The sequence below is a fragment of the Selaginella moellendorffii genome, unplaced genomic scaffold, assembly GCF_000143415.4.
Source record: "Selaginella moellendorffii unplaced genomic scaffold, v1.0 SELMOscaffold_56, whole genome shotgun sequence".
In the NCBI taxonomy this organism is placed as follows: Eukaryota; Viridiplantae; Streptophyta; class Lycopodiopsida; order Selaginellales; family Selaginellaceae; genus Selaginella; species Selaginella moellendorffii.
Window position 1 is genome coordinate 373,195 of NW_003314317.1, and position 20,928 is coordinate 394,122.

Genomic DNA, 20,928 nt, shown 5'->3' on the forward strand with positions numbered 1-20,928 from the left:
CGTATACACCAGAAACCAGATGGGAATCATGTTGAGGGCTACCTGCGATTCGATCTGAGCAGAACCGAATGATAGCAAATGAATGAAGTAGAGAAACGTATCCTACCGTTTCTGTATCGAGAATTCAGTAGTTCCATCACCTATAAAAGACAATGGCAATTGTCAGAAACGGGAAGCAATGTCGTAACTTACAGTTATCAGTCTCTTGTTAGTAATGTCTCGTCAACCTCACATAACTTGCAAAAAAGCCGAGTCATCTTACCGAGAAGAAGTCATCAGCAGCTTTAAGAGTGGAAGAGCAAACAAGACCGAAACAGTAAAACTGACAGCTTATTAAGAAAGACTTACTTTCGCCAGCGTATGCTGAAGCCTCCTACCAAGCTTTCAAAACTTCATCACCGATATATAAAAGACACTTCGCTTCTAATATTGTGGCTTTGACACTTGTAAATATTTGAGACTTAGAAAATTTTGCACCTCGGCCAGTGCGCACAGCCCTGAGTTTGGCACATACTGCGTCCAAGCCTTGACACAAAGAACAGAAAACACCCTTCAAATGGAAAATTACTCACACAAACATACCAACAAAATCTCAGTTCATGGATTTTCAATAAGTGGTCCTGCCATTTCGATTCCTGAGCAAAGAAATGTTCTGTAAAAGAGAAATACTTTGTTCCCAAAGGGAAAAAAAAAAAAGGAGAGATCTGGTTCTAAACTGTCACAACTCGCAAACTCCACAATGTCACCCGCGATGCTAGCTTGGGATTTTTCTCCTTCTCTTGTCTAGAACCAACCACTCTTCTCTCTAAATACCTTCAAAAGACAGGAACCACGCAATCGCACTCCACTGAGCTGGCTGCAAACACAGCTTTAGCCTTGTCTTTCTTGGGTGCTGCAAGTATAGACGTCCATGCCACTACATCCCTCGCAGGTATTTTGAAAAAGATCTGTTTTGCCTCTCGGAGCTTCATTTTTAGGTGTATCCATGGAACATGATATTACAGAAGACAAAATTTCGATCAAAGCCATGATCAAACATCGCCTTTGCCTAGTCCAGATGCCCGTTTTTACACGGCCGAGAAGCTCACTAGATTCCCTCTTTGTGAATATGACAAGCCCATTTTCCAAAAAAGATGGGTAAATTTTTTAACCCTAAATCCTGTGCAAGCAAACCAAAGACCTAGAGGAAGATTTGGGTAGCTTGATTGATGAGATTTTCACTATGCTTTTCTCATCAGTTATCCATGCTCCATCATCTCAATCTCTAGATTTGCGTATTCCAGAGAACTCGAATTGACGATAAAGGAAGAGCACGAAGAAGGGTTCTTAAGTGCGTCGTGAGCTAGTGACAGAGAGTCAAGTCCAACCCCCTCCTACATCAAGAGCTCCCTCTCTAACAACCCGTCACCCTTTCACGTCGAGGGCGGGTGTGGAAGATGAAGCGGGCTCTCAAGGACGTGTTGCAGCTGGCCATGGATGGAGCTGGCAGAACAAGTCTTGACGAGGCTTGACACTTTGTCGAGATCTGCATGGGCAGAGAAGCCCAGCTAGGCCGTTTCAGCTCCCTCAGCCATGCGACGCAAGATTAAACTCACGGCAAGACAAGGCCCTCTCAGCACACTCTCCTCCTAACTCCTCGTCTTTGAGCATTTCAGCTTCTCAGCCAGCCGCCACAAGACAACAGCTTCTTCAGTCAGCACCTACACCCACAACAAGAAGCTCGCGCCCACAACAATTCATCTCAATGGGAAGACACAAGCTACATCGACCACAAGATCTAGACATGGACCAGCTCAAGAAGTTCTGCTGCAAGTATGGTAACCTCTGCAGTATGGCAAAACAAAAGAAACGAAGAGAAAAGCATTCTTCAAGGATCTCAAGCACTGAGAGAAGGCAGCAGGCCCTACCAAGTATGCCGAACTAACTTCAGCGTCCTTCAAGGATCAAGTCCAAGTAGCTCAACTGTTGGACTTCGCCCCAGTTCCAATTGCGGAGTCAGCCAGCAACACCTTGGATGCTGAGAACTTGGCGTTACCATGATGTGGGCAATGGGAACTGAGTCAAGACCCAAGGCCTCCTAAGCAAGACAATTTCCCCTCCGAAGCAAAGGAAGAAGTCAGAATTACATCAAGAGCCAAAACATGACGAATACCCAAGCAGAGAAAGAAGTCGTCACAGACAGACAAGCAAGAAAGCCACGTGGTCGAACCACTCGACCTCTCAAAGCCGAGCGTCGTCCGTTCAGCACAATCCACCGTAGTCAATGGTCTTAAGCTTCTAAACAAAGGCCCAGTCAATACAAGAATAATGGAAAGCAATGTTGCATAGCCAAGAATAAGTCATCAATTCCAAATCAAGATATACTCTTCGCATCTTGTGCAGCTTGGGAACTGACAAGGTCAAGTGCTCATCAGCGAAGATCACTATTACAATCAAGCAAGACACCAAGCAAAGTGCATGACACCAAGCTCTTCAGAAGTTGTAGACTTCACCTTGCTCTTGGTCTTCCTAGCTTTTCTTAGTTCAATGCTCTTGGCCTCTCCTTGTTCCATAGCTTCTCTTGGCAATAATCTTGGCTGGATCTTGGCTAATTATTGGCTTGAAAGATGAGTTGCTATGTTCTCTCTCTCCCTTTTTTATGTTCTTGGCACTGCTGGCTCGATCAATCGGTGGGGACGAATCTAAGATCACACAAACCCTTGCATGATGCATCCATCAATTTTATGCTTAGACTATCAAAACAGCAGCATATAGATAGATAAATAGATAGAGTAAACATACTGCCAACCTCGTGCATGGATCACGTTCAGTGGTTTCAGAAAAAATGGGTTTGCATGCAAGTTTAGGATTGCTCGCTCGGCTTGCAGCGTGCCAACAATGCTCACATGGAGCCCAGGCCCAAGGTGTGTTTGTGCAAATTGTGTTTCTCAAGGCAGCAAGAGGATTTGGATTTTTCTCACACGCCTTTGGGCCTTGGTCAAAATTTAATCAGACAATTCGGGATGCTTTCTGAACACTGTGGTGCGGAGGCTAGACCTTCGATTATGTCGCGTGTGGGATCAAGCCTGCAAGGCCACGGAGGTCGACATGTTCATCGCCAGAGTCGAGGTGATCGATGACTGTTATGATCCCTATCCCCTCTACACTGTAGAGGGCCCCTATGGTGGCATCACTTACGCCGACCTCCGCTCTGGCGTGGATAGCTTGGATGAGAAAACGCACCGAGATCTCGTGAAAGCAGTACGCGGTAATGTCAAGCGGGACGTCAAGCGGCAGATGCAAATGCCCAAGTTTAGCAATTCGCTGGCGGAGCTCATCCGGAGATCATCGTGGAAACCCAAGTTCACACCGTCCAATGTGATTTTCAAATCCACTCCAGGTGCTAGAGAGTTTAAGGAGCGAATGGCCTGCTGGGCGGAGCAGGAGGGAACTTCAAGGGAAGTGATGCTGCGGTTTGAAGCCCGGGTGGTTGAGGAGCTCGAGGACGACATGCTGTGCAGCAAGCTGCTGCAGGAGAGGCCAGGGGAAATGGATTTCTCGGCGAACAGCTGCTACGAGCCCGACGTGTATAACCAGCTGGTGGAGTGGATCGAGGGAAGGAGTACCATCGCGAGATTGAGATTAAAGATTACAAGGTTTGGGAACCGGATTGCTGCGTGAATCTCTTCAGGTTTGAGGTGGCGTACATTGAGCAGCTGCGGCGGGATTACAAGGCGCGGGAGGGAGCCAGGAGATCGTGGCGAGGAGGTGTGAGCCCATTGATTTGAGGAAGAGAGAGGGATGTTTAGACACATGAGGAGTAGCCGCCGCCAGTTATATGCTGATGGACTTTCTCTACCGGATCAGTAGAGATGATCGGCGATTTGTTGAGCGCATTTTTGGTCAAGAGCAGTTTCGAACACACGCGCTAGAAGCTATAAAATTTCTCGCCTGGAGGTGAAGAAGCACACAAGTAGTGTGTTCCTCCATGCTTGGGAGGGACTGTATAAGTGCTTGTTGCTAGATGACTTGAGCTTGGATTGTGACCTCAAGAATTCATTGCTAATGTGGTGCATGATCACTACGCCTGGGCCGTTGTAAGCAATGACCAATCTCCATTTGAGAAATGTGTCTTGCTGATCCTCTTTCTGGATTTTGCAATTGGAGCAAGAGAAGACACTATACCTGCTGCAGATCATGGCTCAATGGAGCTGGAGCCCGCATTGGAGTCCCATCTCACGAAGCTCTACAAAGATCCCCTGTCAAGTCGATCATCCAAGATCCTTTGTGGATCAAATCACAGGTAACTTCAAACACTCATGAGTTCTTATGGTAGATTTGTTTGTTTCTTTGGCGGGAAGTCCGATGCAGCTTGCCTTTGATCATGTTTTTTGACATGCAGCTTGCCTTTGATCATGTTTTTTGACAGCCAGCGGCACCGAAGGGACGGAGGAAGCGCCCCCTAACACAGTAAACGTAGCGTTGCTCAAGCCAACAAAGTGGTATAAACTCATGGAATGGAGTAATAGGGAGTGGAAGCAGCTCTTGGTCGAGGAAGATGGAGAAAAGCATAGTGATTTTGTTAACGTCAAGCTTGTTTAATCCAAACAAAAATGCATGAAAATCATCTTCATCTCCCTACCTGCTATACTGGAACAAATATTAGATTCTAGTGCTTGTAGTGGAGCACCACTGTCCGCAGCTCCGTGTTGGAGAAGCTACAACACAAAGAGATCCATTGTTCGTCACAAAGCCGATGAAATCTCATTCTACCTGGAACGCTTCCGACACTCGAGTTTTGGCTCGCCATCTCCGTCTTGAGCGCCAACGAGCCTGCTCAGAAAGAAGGAATGGGAGACGACTGCGATCTTCTTCTCCTTGCGAGCAGCCAGCCTGCATGAACTGGACGAGATGAAAATCGAAGCGAGCCATGCATACCATTGGAGCAACGCTCGCCGTCTAGCATCCAGCGACGCTTTCGACTCTGGCAGCGTCGGGCTCCATAGCGAGTCCTCCTCGTCCATGATCTGTGAAGAAAAATGTGGTCTTGGATAGAACACGCGCAAGGCACGAACCTGCGAGAAATCCACTGCCGGAAACTGCTGCTTGCACCTGCTGATGGAGCTCCTCTTGTCACAGGGATAAACACTCTGTGTGATCGATCGGGCATGTCAAGAAGAGGCAAGATCAAGTAGCATTACCGTGTGCTCCCTGCAAAGCTCGAGGGCGATGAAAGGCGGGCAGCCGACGCTAGAAACCGCAGCTCCGGGGCATGCTCCAACACCATCGGCCATGAGCGGGGGGAGCTCCTCGCCAGGCTTGCGCTCGCCACCGCCAAACACACCAGCAGCGGTTTGCAAAGTCCTGGCCGCGATAAATCCCAGATCCCCCATCAGTGTCATAACTGAGACTCTGTGGCACACCTTGTCATGGGCGAAACGACGACGAGGTCGACTCCACCGTGGACGTTTCGCTCCCGGAGCTCCTTTACCTGCAAAGCAAGAAGCATTTCATTCATGGAGACGAAGAAGAAGAAGAAGAACTCTGCCTGTTTCCACCCCGTGGGTGTCAAGCTCGCGTCTTCAATGCCGAAGCAATTCCATCGCTCCAGGAGCTGCCATCGCGGCACCACCATGCGCAGCGCAAGGCTGAATACCGTCCCGGCATAGCCGACGTTGTGGTGGCCTTGCGCATGCCGAACCTTTGGCAAACAGTGAGTAACGAAGCCACACAGGAGATCTTACCAGGTAGAGGATCTTCTTGTCATCGTCCATGGAGTTTGTAAAACCCTAGGCAAGATCATAGACCTAAATTCGTCAACCCGTAAAGGGAAGTTATCTGTATAATGGAGGCTATTCCTCAAAGATATTTTACTGGAGGATTTTGGCAGAGTGTTGGTTTTGGGCAGCATGCGTGCACAGGTGTCTAAACTCATGCTTTTGGCAAGTCCAGTCGAGTGCAACTTTTAGTCAAACAATCTCTCTAGCTCCTCGATGTATAATTGATCTCTATTCGCGTGGAAAGATCCAGCTCTGCTTTATTCTGCACGACAACAACCTCGCTTGCTTCTTGTTTGCGAGTTGGCAGGATTTCAAGGCGATACAGACGGTGTTTATGTGCGATGCAAGCAGTAAGCTTTGAATCCGACGGAAACATTGCCAATGCTGGAATGGCCATAGTGATTGACAAGAGTGACGTGAAACAATACAAGCTTCTCTTATGGGGCTTTCATCATGGAACGTCTTCGACTCGAGCATCCGTCGGTGGATAGCCGATGTGAACAGCCCTTACGTGAACAGCCCAGTTTCTGATGGGGGTGACTGGTATGGGTTGAAATCTAAGCTGGTGGTCAAGTACGACGGCAAGAAGATGAGAAGTACAAGACCATTGTGAAGCTTGGCCGTGCTGTTACTGGGAAGTTTCGAGCACCTACAGAGATCAGGCTTGAGAAGTGGCAGGATGGGTTCACTGTTGCTCGCTATGATCCCACGCTCGGGCTCCTCCGGCTTTAGGAAGTAGTGGAAGGAGATTGCATGCTTGAGAGGAATTGATGATCCACAAGTTTGTGATCCCGAGGTTTATGATCCATGGTTGAGACGAGCTGATAATCCGGAAGTTACTACAACAGTGCAGTTTAGCATCAAGGCTAGGACGTTGCTCAAGCCAACAAAGTGGTACAAACTCATGGAATGGAGTAATGGGGAGTGGAAGCAGCTCTTGGTCGAGGAAGATGGAGAAAAATATACTGATCTTGTCAACGTCCAGCTTGGTACAAAAACGTTTTTTTTTATCTCTAGTCTTCATCGCCTGCTTCTCTTCCTATCGTCGTCCCTGTAAGATCTTTCCCGGTGATGATCTTCTCTTCTTTCGCGCCATTCATCGTCCCTTCGCCTGTGCTCCCTGTCGTCGTCCCTGTGCCTCCTTTTATCCCTGTCCCGATCTCTATCTCTATCATCCTTGCGATCTCTGTCTCGCTCGTCCTTGCGACCTCTATCTCTGTCCGAGGATCGCTCATGTCGATCATGCCGCTCGTCCCTTGAGCTCCGTTGTCTCTCCTCCACCTGGCTCCGAGATCTTGGCGACCTTGAAACATCTTCTCTTTTCTTTGCATTGTCATTCTTGTCCGTCTCGGTCTCATCGAAAACCATCTCGTATCTGCGAGGATGAGTTATTAGAACACTGATGCTGTGAAACCAGGCCAAGACAAACCTCTTTCCTGTGCCCCCACGCTGCCCGTCGGTGACTTTCAACTCATACTTCGGCCTCTGGCTCAAGCCATCAACAGCTGAAAATAACAACACAAGTCAGTTTCAAGTTCCACATAAAAAATGTGTCACACAAGTACCTTGCTTGTCGTCCTGGGCGCCAAACTTGTGGTACCGGTTCCACAGTTTTGACACACTCTGACTGAAGTCCACATGTATTCTTCGGTCATCGATTAATACGTTGTCCATTTTGAAGTATGCAGCTTCGCAGGATTCTCTGGCCTCAAACTCTGCACAAGAGATTAAATTGGAATGCTCTCGGATGCTGGAAAGCGACGTACCAACAAAGCCGTAGCAAAGGCTATCTCCCGTTTTGTGGTCCCGAATAATATCTGCCCTGTCCATTCAATACGTAAGAGAAGCTCAGCCAAAGAAGCGAGAGTACAATCACTTACGAAATGACCTTCCCAAAACGCTGAAATATCACCTCAAGATCTTCATCCTGAAACGTCAAAGGTTAAGGCCAAATGATGCGTACTGATCAAACCAACCTGAGTGGTAGGATTTAATTTGCATACGAAGAGCACATTGTCTGGAGGTCTTACTTCAGCATCCGGAATGTCTCCCACCTACAAACGGTAGCTTGAGCACAACAGGTCGCAAGAATGACAAAAGCAAGCTCACCATTTCCAGGACAACTGCTCGCGTGTGTGCCTCCCGCGACCGAACGTTCTTCTCCACTTCTTCCGCGTCATGCAACTCCTCCAGCGGAACCCAGTCATCCTCCAGCCTCACGTCAATACCCTGAAATCCAGTGTTAGAAACGTAAAACGAGTATTTCGATCTTCGAAAACCTCTTCTGGTTTCAGCTCAGGCGATCCGTCTGGAATCAACTCAGCGAGCTCGGGAGGGTCATCGAAGGGATCATCCAAAATGCTCGTGTGCTTTATGCTGTCAAGAAGGTACTTAGAACCGACGCCCAAGAAGAAGGGAGATACTTACCGTATGTTTTTGTAAGGCCGATGGTTGTCATCGACATAAGCTTCATTTATCCTCGTCAGAGTTTCAAAACCTTCCGCAACCTCCCCAAAAATCTGATTCAAAGTAATAAGCATCAACGAACTCGAAACTAGAAGACGCTTACCGTATGCTTTTCGTCAAGGTAGTCAAGGCCGTCCCGGAGGGTGATATAGAACTAAAAAAGAGGAGAACATGAGACGAAATCTGACACAAAGAGAGAATAAACAAACCTGGGAAGCATTTTGGCCTTCTCCAGCACTAGCCATAGCCACGACCCCGACCTTGTCGTGTTTAAGCCGCTGGTTGATCTCATCCTCGAAGAATCGCGCTTGATCGCCATACAAAAACCTGGAACGCATCATCAAGAGAGGAAAAAAAAAAAAGAAGAACTGAGCTTACTTGTAGATTGAGTCTCCTCCCCGACCAGTTCCCGTGGGATCACCAGTCTGAGCAATGAAATCCTTTTGAACCGAGTGGAAGAGGCAGTTGTTGTAGTATTTGATCCTGAATCAAACAAACCCAACAATGAGAACTTACTTGCGAGGCCGGCAACTTACTTGCAAAGCTTGAGGAAGTTCTTGCACGTAGTTGGGCAGCTCTCGGCGTGAAGATCAATGACTATATCCCCCACGCTCGTGCTGAGAAGCACAGCCATCGCCGCGAAGAACCCTAAATCTCCAGAGGAGGAATATCCTAAAACATATGCCCTTTTTTTGGAGATGTTCCTTTTTCTTGCCGCGAAGAATGCGACCGAGGATTCTTCGGTTTGTGTAGCTTAGATGCAAGCTACACCGCTCTCGAAAATGGATTCTCCAATGGCTAGCAGCCGGATACAGGCAGGGGTGTGGAATCGATGGATAGCCCAGGAATTTCATTTTGGAGGCCACATTGCTCCCCGTTCTTAACATGAGCGACCGCGGCTGAAACTATCTCGGATCAAGCTGGAAATGAGAGGCGACCAGGACGGGTTCTCAACCCCAACAACAACACTCCTGGAACAGCTCATATATGTCAAGTTGGAGGTGAGAGGCAACCAGGACTGGTTCAGCATTCACGTTCTCTCCACACAAAAAGGAGAGCACACTGTTATACTTGGCACTCGAGCTCCAAATTCTAGACATTGTCAACTAGTAGCCACATGACAGGAAATCTTTTTGGGGAGCTCATTTTTCTCTACAGGAAGTTTGTATTTCCTCCTTTGGTTTGAAATCTGGGACATTATGTTTTATATTATAAAGATATATATGGATATACATATCTTATAAATCTTATAAACAATAAAAATAGTGTTGCATGTAACAATGTTTGGTTTGCTTAATAATTATTTATTAATTCAATTGATTAAATGGAAGTTTATAGTTATACACATATTTATAATTTATAAACACAAGATTAATCTTTTTGCATTAGATAGTAGAATAAACTAGAATATACTAGGAAGTGTTTTTAAAAAGTATATAAATACAAGATTAATCTAAATGAATAATAACTGTTAGATGGTAGAATATCATAGAATATCCAAGTGTATTTGAAGTATATTTACAACAGTCTATATTTGCTAAGTAAACCAAAAACATGTCCAAACATAATGTATAATTAAATAACTTTGATTTCTATTTTTATGTAGAATTGTCAAAAATAAATAAACAATATACAACTAAATATCTTTAGTTCATGCATTTAAATATTTACAAACTTTATTTAAAATTCTAAATACTAGTTCTTTTCAACATCTAATCTTCTCTAGTATAAACTGATATAAACTTAGTGTGCAACTAAATATCATAACTTAATGTTCCATGTTTTCTATTTAAGTTGCTATCACACTTTATTACATATTATATTCTAATATCATAGCAAATGGCAAAAATTCAGTGGGCTTGGGCTGTTGGGGCAGTATTGCAATGGTCTATGATGCCTCCAATATCATACTTTGGAACAAATTTATAAGTACATCTTCTGTTTTGTTAGACATTCAATGATGAAAGAATCACCATGAGTCTATGACTTAATAGAAGTTGTTAGTCAATAGAGATTTCAAGGGGTATAACATATGTATTTATCAATAAATATATCATAAATATATTGTTATTGTGGATCTTTGGAACTATAAGGAATAAATGAGGGCTCTATTAATGAGTTTAAGGGGAGAGAGGTAAAGTGTGTTATAAATATCTCCTATCACATAAAGAAGATAGATAGCTCCTAGCACATAACCTTTATAATTCCCTACTTTACACATATTGCCTGTCACTTACTTCTCACTCACTTGCAACACCCTAGCATGGTTATAATATAATAGCATGAATAATATGTATAAGAAAGATTATCCTATCATGAACATTTCCACAAGATCATTTTACACAAATTTAAATGGGAATTGACAATTAAGAAACACCTAAGTCTTTAGAAGTGAGACACCAAGTCTCACTCCCTTCAAAACATTATGAGAAACTCTTTATTCTTATTGCTAAACTATGCTATAGTCTCTCATGATTTGTGTAGAAATGCCCTCCTAATAGTCATGATTGCATGGTGACTTTTGACTTGACCATCTGCCACATGGCATAAATGAAGAATATTCCAGGGGATCTATATCTTGGAGCACACTCGGGAATTGGTGGTAGCTTGTCCAGCTGATTAAACTTGCAAAGCAACAAGCCAGTAACTTGCTCTTGGAAATCTTGAAGCTGAAGCATTGTAAGAGCTAGAGATGCAAAAATGCTTGGTCTCTGCATTGATGAAGAAAGTCTTACTCACTAGTAGTAAACATTTTAAAGTTCAAAAGAGGAACATACCCAATTGCATCAACTTGTTGAGTTGCTTTTTTTAATGTCTCTTTAAGAAAGCTCTCTTTAACTTTCCCATGATTGCCAAAACGCAACTCCAATTTAAAGTGCTCAAGAGCATCTTCAATTGAAGCTTTCCTCACTGCTTCTAAATCTTCCTTTTGTGCAATCAACTTAAACACGCTAGAAAATGGCTTGCTGTCCAAAGTTGCATTGTGGAAGGGTAAAGACAAATCATCCCACTCTGAAGTGATCACACAGGCTATGAGGGCAATGCCTCAAATCACAAGCAAGGGTTATTAATCAATGGCTCCTAATTTGAAACAGCTGATTTAAGGCTCATAAAAGTGGCCATGAATGTGAGCAGCAAAGCAAGAGGAACTTGGCACTAAAGAATACATAGGGAGGAATAGGGGGAAACATAGGTGACTAGAATGGCTTGAGTGGTTACCATTGATGTAGGGAGTAGTGGCGTTGAGGCTGGGGATTGTGATGGTAGGGAGGGAAGTGCTTCAAACTAGATCTCGGTTGCATCAGGGTAAGTGCTTGAAGCAAGGACAAGGGCAGCAATATAGCACTAGAATTCCTAGGCAAAAAGGGCAGGCTGTGGTAGTGATGCTAAGCACCAGACCTATCACTTGAGTAGTCTGAGAGATGTAGTGGGCACTAAGGCTTGTGCACTTTGAGCCATATGGCCACAACCAGGGCTGGATGTGTCAATCACATTTCTTGGAGTAAGGGAACATCATGGAGGATCACTTTGGCTGCCTAGATTGCAATGAAGATGGTGAGGGCAATTGTCTTGGGCGTGGAGGCCTTGTGTGTTATAGATGCCGCAGATAAGTTGGTACTCAACTAGTTGCAAGAATGTGTGGAGTTTGGCAGCTGTTTCAAGATGAAGGGTGGAGTGTGAAGAGGTGTGGATACTCTTCTTCGCTAGATATCTATTGCTAGTGAGAAAACAAAAGGGAAAAGGGCTGATCTCCAGGGGCTGAGATAGAAAGATGTTGTGTATTAATAAGAAAATGATGAATGGAGATGGGGATCCACAAATTGGATTCCCCCCTTTGAAAGGTTGGCAGTTCTAACTGCCAGCATATGCTAATGAATGGTATATGTTGTGCATGATCCAATCTATGGCTCTGATGTAGCCCTAGGTTCAAAGTTAGAGTCCCCTGAGCTTGGGATTTTGGTTGATACACTTTGCTCCCCTGACAGAACTAGACACTATCCTCGGTGTGAATGTAGTCAATTTCCATTGCTTGTTGTTGCTATTGCTCAAGTCAATAGAGGCGACACTTCTACTATAGAAGTGTAAGCTCGTGGTTGGGGACACTGTCTGGTGGATCTGTCCCATCTTCCTGGAGCTCGGCTACCTCGGCCAGGAGGGCAGTATGATCATCCTCAAGCTTCCAATAGCAGGTGTTGAGCTCTTTGTACTTGAATTTGTAGGTGAATTCATGAGCTGCTGATGGGGTTGATGGCTACTTGGAGACGATCTTCCTAATGTCCCAAAGGTTGGTGCAAATCTGCTTCATCTCCTCGAGCTGAGTATCAAGCCGGCGGTTTAAGGGCTCATAGAACTCCTTCTTGATCACTCCCTAGGTATATATGAAGGAGTCTTGCTTGAGAAGATGCCGTGCGATGTCGGCTGGTGTTGGGAAGTGGTTTGCTTACTCGCGGTGCATGCGTTGATTGAGGGCTTCAAACAACTTGCAGGTGCAGTAGCTTGGGTCGCAGAGTTTATCCTCGTACTCCTTCCTGATCTCATCGTAATCACAATGTACCTGACTCTATCGTTGAGGCATGGTTGCTTCTCTTGCTCTTGCTCTGTGATCCTAGTGTTGTTCGCTAGGGTTTGCTGTGTTCTTGGTGGGATTTGAAGTTGCTGGAGGCTTAATCTGCTTCATTGGATGTAGGTGACGTAGTTGGGCCAGATTCTTTGAGGTGGTTGGAGATGAGCTTTTTGGTTTGATGCTGGATGAACGGCCTAGATGTGGTGCTGAAATTAATTTATCTGTTGGGGTTGAACAGCCAAAATCTTCCATTTGGAATTTTGTTGAAGGAGCGGAAGTTTTGTTGATTCTGGTCATGGCATTTGCTTGTTGAATTTGGGTGAATTGTCGTGAGGTGGGTAGATTTCGTGATCTTTCTTGCTATTAGTGCATAGAGAATGGAAAAAGAATTGAAGAATTTGTAAACTTGAAGGGGAATTCAGAGGCCGTGGTCGCCAATGAAGAGGTGTGGATACTCCTCTTCGCTGAATATCAATTGCTAGTGAGAAAACAAAAGGGAAAAAGGCTTGATCTCCAGGGGCTGAGAAAGAAAGATAAATGAATGAATGCTGTGTATTGATTCATTTATAATGATGAATGGAGATAGGGATCCATAATTCAGAATCCCCCATTTGAAAGGCTGGCAGTTTTAACTACCAACATATGCTAATGAGTGGTATATGCATGCATGATCCAATCTATGGCTCCGATGCAGCCTTGGGTTCAAGGTCGAAGTCCTCTGAGCCTAGGGTTTTGGTTAATACAGAGTGCTAAAGGCCATGCAAGACTGAAGGAGGTAGTAAATTCCTAAGGTAGCCATCCTAAAAGAACACTTGCTAGGTTGGAGGTGGGGAAAAAGGCAGCCAAAGAAAATTCATTTAGGTGTAACATTATGGCTTGAAGCTTTGCAATTTTTGTTTGTAAGTCTAGAGCAAGTGGCAAATTTGGAATTGGATTATATCCCAAAGAAGAATAGGAAAATAGCTGCAATAACAGTGGTAGAAAATTATATGCTATGTGTTCTTTTATCTTTTTTGTCTTTGTCTCATCCTGTGAAGCACTTACAATTGTGATCATGCTGTTCTTTAGTCCTGACAGTGTGATGACACTACTTGGTTCAACTCTCCTTGCTTGAACTCTATAGGCTTGGGTAGGCAACATGATTTAGGTAGTGCACCAAAAATAACAACTAGGAAACAAGTCTTTAGAAGTAAAACACCAAGTTTCACTCACTCTAAGACATTGTGAAGAACTCTTTATTTTTATTGTTAATATGATTTGAATACAAGTGCCCTCCCAATGGTTGTAATTATATGATTTAACCATCCACCATATGGCATATATGAAAAATATTCCAAAGGAACCCACTGATTCCAAGTTGGAACAACTTCCCACTACCATAAAATTTCCAAAACTACTCCTACCAAAAGGTTAGGATGGATCTTTTCTAATATAGACACAAGGTGATTGTGGTTTGCCAGTGTAAAGATAACCAATTGGGCTATTGTATTGCTAGAGTTGGAAGAAGTTGAAGAAGTGAGCCTCAATGGAAGTTGATTGGATGAGATATCTTTTTACCTTAGTTTTGCCATTTAGATATTTCAGTTTTAGATGAAATTGTAGACTATTTTATCCTTATTTATCCACTAAGATGTCCTAATTTTAGATCCAAGGATGTTATAATGCATCTTCATTAATGTTGTAGGCTATTTTATCTCTATTTATCTCCAAAAATCCACATTAATAGTATATCAAAATCTTATCTCATAATCATATATGCACTAAGACCAATAAAAATGATAGGATATTTTAATATTGACTATCAAAATGAAGAAGCAAAAAAATAATGGAGAAAGAAGAATACATAGATATAATATATACAAAAGTAGGAATAGCACCAACATATTGGACAGATCATAACAAATTATATATTATGATAAAAAAATTGTTTTTAAAAGTAAGCCAAGTGTTGTTACACAGCAATTTATTTTTAAAATTATAGATTATTTTTTAGTTGAAAAATCATGATTTGAGTGGAAGTCAAATAACACATTTAATCCAAAACCTGTAAAAGAACTTATTTTTAGAAAGAATGGAGAGAAAGAAAAACCTTTGAACTCATAAGCTAAGTAAAAAAAATTAAAGAAAATACTAACTAGAATTACTAGCTAAATTTGCAACAACATAAAGTATATTAAGTGCTGTTTCTGGAGCAGCAGTTGAGGTCAAAGCATTTGACATCCCCAACCCTCCATTCTTGACAGGATTGCCAGCCCCCACAGTCCCACCCCATCACTTATGCTACCAAGCTTGATTGAATCCATAGCTTCTTACTTATCTGAAATTGTTAAAATTTTCAAAATCATCAACTAGCAGAGCGTCAAAATTGCAAAAATCATCAACAAGGAAGAAGAAGATTTGATCGAGCTCGGTAGCACAAAATGATGGAGCAGGACTGGGGGCTAGAAATCCTATTGGGAGCAGAGGCTGCAGGGATGTCAAAGGCTTTGATCCTGACTTGTGCTCTACTAGTTAATGTAGCAAACTCTGAATCTTGACTTCTTTCCCAAGGTCCATCCATGGATTTGACAGGAATAGCTTGGATGTGGGCTGAAGCAACAACCCTGTAGCAGAAAATGGGAGCGGGCGGGTAAGAAAGTCTCTCACCTTCAATTGGTGCACAATTGCAAGGAAGATTGTACACAGACCTCCATTCTTGCTCATCATGTGTCAGACCATTGGGGCTGCACTTTGACTAAGTAGAATAGAACACATCTCTCGCCCTTCCTCCCTCATGTACACTACTGGTCAGTTAAATAATACAAACAGCCTCAAGAAGATGATTTTGCTTGTTATGATTCATAACTTCCATTCCAGGATCACCAAGAAGCACGTTTTCATGGAGTTCCCGCATAATGCATGTAGCATCAAGAGAAAATTAAAAAAATTAAAAAATAAAAAATAAAAAGGTAAGCTGCTTACTTATAGAGATTGAATCTCCTCCACTACCAAGTATTCTAAGAAATGAAATACTTTTGTGGAAGAGGCAGCTGTAGTACTTTGGAGACAATGTCGCCAGACCGGCAACTTCCTTGCAAAGCTAAATTTCTTGCACGTAATTGCAGCTCTCGGTATGATCACAGCCATAAATCCCCAGAGGACGAATATCCCCATCGAACTTTTTACTGATTCTAGTCAACGCATATAGTACCACCCGTTGACTCTTGTAGGACGGGTGCCAAAAGTTCGTCGCAAGTCGCCCGATCGAGAAACGATGGAGAGCGCGTTCTAAAAAATACTCAAGCACAGCATCTACGCACAAAGAAGGAAAGGTAAACTAGAAAAACCAAAAACTAGAAAAGATCTCATGTACCATTTCGGAGTTCACCAGCGATAATCACCAGCGTTTTGCTGTCGCAGAGCTTTTCCAGAGTGTCGAGAAGATCTTGGACAGCTTTCTCGTTGTAAATCACATCCGACGCAATCACTGGCAAAAGAAGGAGAGATTTCCAACAAAAAGAGAAAGCAAAAGGAATCTGAAGAATCACCATAATCTGGAGATGGATCGATGACCTCGTTGTCTATTTCATCTCCCCACGAAAGCTCTCTCACACAAGCGGAGCCTCTAGCAGCAAAGCAGCTCACGTTCTCGTCCACATTTTTCTGGAGAAGTCTTAAGCGATCCGGCAAGTCCGTGAGAATGACTCTGGCACCGAGAAGCGCTGCAACACATCTGATATACATAAAACCATGAGATGAAATTCACCCAAGAACAAATCTAAAGTTACCCGGCAAGGCCGCATCCAGCTCCGAGCTCCACGCATTTCTTCCCTTGGAGCTCGAGCGTCCCGCTATCCACAGCGTGCTCTAGAAATTTCGTGAGGATCACGGCCGAATCCCACACCACCGCGCCTGTCACACCTGGTTTTTGCTACGATTACAAAGAAATCTTCTTAGCTCCCAAATTACTCACAGATCTCCAGCTTACCATCGAAGACGGTGCCTGATGGATCAGAATATCATAGCCAGCGGCAGAGATCGTGAAGCGGAGCGATTCTTGCTGGACAAACGCATTGTGCCGTGCAGCGGTCGGCTGCTGGAAGCACCACAGCAAGAGCGTCTCCTCCGGCGCATTCCTCACGGCGAAGAGGGGCACTCGATCCAGATTCTCGAAGCAAACCTCTTCCTGGCCATCGCCATCGCCATCGCGCTCCATCCTAAAACCCTAAGGGCATTTTGGCGGGCAACGCATATTCGCCTAAAGAAATATGCCCTTTTTGTCGCTCGCGGTGTCGATATGCTGTAAGAAAGAAGGGGAGAGAGAAAGAGCTATGGTGGCAATCCCTTGGTTTTTTTTCTTCTATTCTCTTCCTTTTTCTTGTTAGGGTTTGCCACTCGTCCTAGGGCTCGCGCCGCGTGGGCGGCGCCACGAGGAAGACGAAGACTCGTCCACCGCGAAGAATGCGACCGAGGATTCCTCGATCTTTGTCCCGGTTTGTGTAGATTAGATGCAAGGATGCGCTGCGCCGCTCTCGGCAATGAATTCCATGCCGCCATCGGCTGCTGCTGGCAGCCGGATAGAGGCGGCGGTGTGGAATCGCCGGGTAGTCGTCCAAAATCGGGCGCATTGGAGGCGAAATATCTCACAGCGGTGGAGATTTCTAGAGAAGGATTGTGTTCTTGGGGCTAGGAAGTGGGTGAATGGAGGGAGCTGGACAGGAGGAAGAAATGGGAGGATGGAATCGATGTTTCGATGTCGATTCCAAGGGAGGACGACCCAGCGTACGGCGAATAAGAAAGGAAAGCTTCTGGATAGTGACGAGCCAATCTCGCTTCCAGTGGCACTCCTCTCGGTTCCACTGGGACTCGAGGCTGGTTCGTGGATTACGTCCGAGGTGGTCTCCAGCTACATGTGGTTCAAAGTGGTTCTCCGGCACGTCTTTCCACTCGCCATGACCATGGGAGCTCTCGAAAACTCTTCCGAGCTTCTGGAGCTTTCGTTGGATTCATCCCTTGGCCGAATGGTGCTGTGGAAGAAGCGTCAGAGCATCAAAGCTAGACAGAGGAGGAGGTCCTACGGTGCAGCCGCGGAGCCTGTTCCAGCCGAGAAGAAGATTGCCGGTTACTTGCCCGTCATGTCCAGTGCTTCCTCGTACGTCTGGTGTCCGCCGTCGCAGCAGCTCTTACTTCCAGCTCCACCGACATGGTCACTTCTAGTGGCCATCGAGTCTCTGTCCAGCGAGCTCGACTGCTACGTCTCTCGTTTCAAGTCCGGCATGAAAGCTCCGGACTGGTGGGATGCCATGGGTGAAACTTACGGAGTTTCGTTACTCGTGCTCGTCGGCATGGGTTACTGGGTGCAAGGATTTCGATGCTTCCCTTGGCTGGGGATGAACTATTACTTCAAGGACGGACTCCAGCTCGACCCGCTAACTCTCCAGTTTCTACAAAATACCGTCAACCTCCCGTATCTCGCCAAGCCAATCTACGGCATTATCTCTGACTCGGTCTACATTCACGGTGCTCATCGTGTGCCTTACATTATAATTGCAGGTATGTTGCTATCTTGCTAGCTTTGATATATTTTGCTTTCGGATAGATTTCTTACGATCTTGTTTTGCAGGAATATGTCAAGTGATGTCATGGGGAACAATCATAGCAGTGCCAGGGGCTAGAAGGTCTGCCGGAATGCTCACAGCGTTTTTAACGTTTGGCAACTTCGGTGCTGCGGTAGCGGATGTAGCCAACGACGCTCTCGTTGCCGAAGCTGGGAAGAAGAAAGGCTGCACTGGTGGACAGCTCCAGTCTTTCGCGTGGCTAGCTTCAGCAGCGGGTGGTCTCCTGGGGAACCTCTTGTCCGGCCTTGCTCTCAGCGGCATGAACTTCGAGAGCATGTTCACGATCTTCGTCATGTTCCTCGTGTGCCATCTCGCCATCGCCTTCATGGTTAGCGAGCAATCCTTCGGGCAGCGGAAGAGAGACGCCGGCAAAGGCAAGATGGTCGCCTTCCCAGGAGGACCAAAGCTCGGGAATCTCATGAAGGGAGCAAAGGCCCGGGAGATGCAAGTTAAAGCTTACAGGAGCAACAAAGAGCTGCTCAAGAGCCAGGACGAGGACAAGATAACCGAGAGCCGCGAGCCAAAGGCCATCGACATCCCCAGGCAGGTATCAAAACTCTTCGGCCTCATCAAGTCGCCCGAGATCCTCCTGCCGCTGCTTTGGTTCATGGGATCCTACGCAGTCATCCCGACGCTCTCGGGGACCATCTTCTACTATCAGTCACAGGCGCTCAAGATCAACCCGGTCTACCTCGGCGTGGCCAAGATGCTGGGCCAGGCGGGGCTCCTCGCCGGAAGCATGCTCTACGAGAGATACTTGAAGCCGGTTCCATTGCGAAGGCTGGTCGGCTGCGTCCAAATCCTCCTCTCGGTGTGCATGCTAGCGGACATCGGGCTCGTCAACCGGATCAATCTCCAGCTTGGCATCCCGGACCATTTCTACATTCTTGGGGCCTCGGCGTTCGTGGAAGCCATCGGCCAGTTCAAGATACTACCATTCATGGTTTTTTTCGCAAAGCTTTGCCCGGCGGGGTGCGAGGGATCGCTGCTGGCCTTCTTCATGTCGTGCCAGTGCCTGTCGTGCATCGTGAGCGGCTATCTTGGGGTGGCCCTGGCATCGTTCCTGGCGATCAGTGCCAGCGATTTCACCCAGCTGGGGGTTGGGATTGTGGTGCAAGCGCTGGCGGCGCTGGTGCCACTGCTGGGATTAAGTTTGCTGCCGGGTGGAGAGATGGAAGACGAGGAAGAAGAAGAACAAGAGAAAGGTGCTGCTAAAGTAGAGAAGGTTATGTGAGAAATTTTGCATTGTTGTAATATAATCACCGGGTCTTTATCCATGTCGAGGAAGTCCAATCGGAGCAAAGGCCGGACATATTGCGATATGCGAATAGTATAGCGAAGTTTGCATAGTTCATGAATCCAGCTTCTTCCCGAAAACCTGATCTCAGAAATTCCACGATACTCGTAGTAATGTCGGACCTAGGGTTTAAATAATAAAACTTAACAGAATATGCTAACAGAATATCTTCAGACATTGTTAGTTTGACCAAAGCATACAATGTATATGATTGGCAATGAAAAATTTCTTCATGTCAATCAACTTGGTAAAGTTAGCTTCACCAATGTAAAGATTTTATTTTCTTCTACACTAATATATAGACCACCTATCTATTTACCATCTCAGAAGTTCAAAGGTTGCTTTTTCAGTTGTAATGGCATCCCAAGTTGCGCTTGTTTTGGCCCTCATTGTTGCTCTCTTTGCTTCTTATGCATCTGCAAACTTGGTAAGTAAAGTCTAAATTGTAATAGATTCTAAATCTTCTATTCCAGTGCAAGAGCTACACCATCCAAGGTTCCGCCCAGTTTGTTCTTGGCCAAAACGAGTTCCAAGTTGTTCCAACCGATGGTGCCATGGATCGTGATGGGTCCGTCCAAACATTTGCTGCTCCTCTTAGTGGAAACTCGGGATGCATCTACCAAGGTGTGATTGCCGACACTGGAGCTCTGGATTTCCAGGTTTCCCAGCTCAAGTGTGGGAACAACCGGGTGGAGTTCATGGGTGATGCTGGAGCTTCTGCACCTGGTTCTTCCACCACATATGCGATTGTTGGCGGCACTGGCATTTATGTTGGAGCGATTGGAACAGTGACTGAGGTTTCACTAGGTGGCATGAACTATCAGGTCACCGCAAACATCAAGGTTTGCGACCAGTAAATTATCTTCAAGATGATTATAACTTCTAACAACAACATAATAACATAAATCATAATTTTAAAGTGCGCTTTGCTCATCAAGATGAAAAAAAATAGCCGAGAGGGTTGAAATCTTGGAGCTAAGAATTTACTTGGTACTCAAACACCTCTTGAACACAAAAGCTCATCTAGTTTAACTGTTCATAAATAACAACGTTAACAATAGTACGTTTACATTCACAGCTTGCCAATTCGATTTCCTCCAGTTCTGATAATTTTCTTCCGGATAAATCTCTGTCCTGAGGAGGAATGCCAGTCCACTCCATCACTTTCAACAAGCTCGCTTGCAACAGCCATAAAATGGTCTTCAAGGAGAAAAGCACCAGACCGAATGGCAGTGGTACTGGTAC

At 45.2% G+C, this 20,928-nt stretch overlaps 4 protein-coding genes across 4 annotated transcripts; 1 reads left to right on the plus strand and 3 right to left on the minus strand.

The window, feature by feature from the left end:
* Positions 1–4,538: 4,538 nt before the first annotated feature.
* LOC9654026 (phosphoglycerate mutase-like protein 1) lies at positions 4,539–5,761 on the minus strand. The gene is made up of 8 exons (XM_024688127.1): positions 5,724–5,761; positions 5,528–5,680; positions 5,403–5,470; positions 5,181–5,343; positions 5,055–5,129; positions 4,918–5,006; positions 4,753–4,872; positions 4,539–4,697 (listed from the first exon to the last, which is right to left on the minus strand). The coding sequence occupies exons 1-8, from the start codon at positions 5,751–5,753 to the stop codon at positions 4,649–4,651; spliced, it is 747 nt and encodes a 248-aa protein (XP_024543895.1). The 5' UTR covers positions 5,754–5,761; the 3' UTR covers positions 4,539–4,648.
* Positions 5,762–6,584: 823 nt separating this feature from the next.
* LOC9654209 (peptidyl-prolyl cis-trans isomerase CYP59) lies at positions 6,585–8,884 on the minus strand. The gene is made up of 13 exons (XM_002983053.2): positions 8,762–8,884; positions 8,604–8,708; positions 8,435–8,552; positions 8,329–8,379; positions 8,187–8,278; positions 8,039–8,135; positions 7,869–7,988; positions 7,736–7,813; positions 7,640–7,686; positions 7,526–7,581; positions 7,325–7,474; positions 7,189–7,264; positions 6,585–7,134 (listed from the first exon to the last, which is right to left on the minus strand). Exons 1-13 carry the CDS (start codon positions 8,857–8,859, stop codon positions 6,780–6,782), a joined length of 1,443 nt encoding a protein of 480 aa, XP_002983099.2. The 5' UTR covers positions 8,860–8,884; the 3' UTR covers positions 6,585–6,779.
* A 6,840-nt stretch (positions 8,885–15,724) lies between these two features.
* LOC9654286 (protein N-lysine methyltransferase METTL21A) lies at positions 15,725–16,999 on the minus strand. Its single transcript, XM_002983054.2, has 5 exons — positions 16,757–16,999; positions 16,557–16,699; positions 16,317–16,501; positions 16,142–16,255; positions 15,725–16,080 (listed from the first exon to the last, which is right to left on the minus strand). The coding sequence occupies exons 1-5, from the start codon at positions 16,982–16,984 to the stop codon at positions 15,869–15,871; spliced, it is 882 nt and encodes a 293-aa protein (XP_002983100.1). The 5' UTR covers positions 16,985–16,999; the 3' UTR covers positions 15,725–15,868.
* A 125-nt stretch (positions 17,000–17,124) lies between these two features.
* On the plus strand, positions 17,125–19,667 carry LOC9654287 (probable folate-biopterin transporter 7). Its single transcript, XM_024688161.1, has 2 exons — positions 17,125–18,321; positions 18,392–19,667. Exons 1-2 carry the CDS (start codon positions 17,277–17,279, stop codon positions 19,618–19,620), a joined length of 2,274 nt encoding a protein of 757 aa, XP_024543929.1. The 5' UTR covers positions 17,125–17,276; the 3' UTR covers positions 19,621–19,667.
* The last annotated feature ends 1,261 nt before the right edge of the window (positions 19,668–20,928 follow it).

Excerpts from the sequence above, each read along its gene's own strand:
- LOC9654026 (XM_024688127.1), bottom strand. The coding sequence starts at position 5,753 with ATGGACGATGACAAGAAGATCCTCTACCTG. Across the intron at positions 5,471-5,527 it reads CACCCACGGGGTGGAAACAG|GTAAAGGAGCTCCGGGAGCG; the intron begins GCAGAGTTCTTC and ends CTTGCTTTGCAG. Across the intron at positions 5,130-5,180 it reads AGCTTTGCAGGGAGCACACG|AGTGTTTATCCCTGTGACAA; the intron begins GTAATGCTACTT and ends TCGATCACACAG.
- LOC9654209 (XM_002983053.2), bottom strand. The coding sequence starts at position 8,859 with ATGGCTGTGCTTCTCAGCACGAGCGTGGGGGATATAGTCATTGATCTT. Across the intron at positions 7,687-7,735 it reads AATTAAATCCTACCACTCAG|GATGAAGATCTTGAGGTGAT; the intron begins GTTGGTTTGATC and ends TTGACGTTTCAG. Across the intron at positions 7,475-7,525 it reads CCTTTGCTACGGCTTTGTTG|AGTTTGAGGCCAGAGAATCC; the intron begins GTACGTCGCTTT and ends TCTCTTGTGCAG.
- LOC9654286 (XM_002983054.2), bottom strand. The coding sequence starts at position 16,984 with ATGGAGCGCGATGGCGATGGCGATGGCCAGGAAGAGGTTTGCTTCGAG. Across the intron at positions 16,502-16,556 it reads GCTGGATGCGGCCTTGCCGG|ATGTGTTGCAGCGCTTCTCG; the intron begins GTAACTTTAGAT and ends TATGTATATCAG. Across the intron at positions 16,256-16,316 it reads CGATCCATCTCCAGATTATG|TGATTGCGTCGGATGTGATT; the intron begins GTGATTCTTCAG and ends TTCTTTTGCCAG.
- LOC9654287 (XM_024688161.1), top strand. The coding sequence starts at position 17,277 with ATGCAAGGATGCGCTGCGCCGCTCTCGGCAATGAATTCCATGCCGCCA. Across the intron at positions 18,322-18,391 it reads GCCTTACATTATAATTGCAG|GAATATGTCAAGTGATGTCA; the intron begins GTATGTTGCTAT and ends CTTGTTTTGCAG.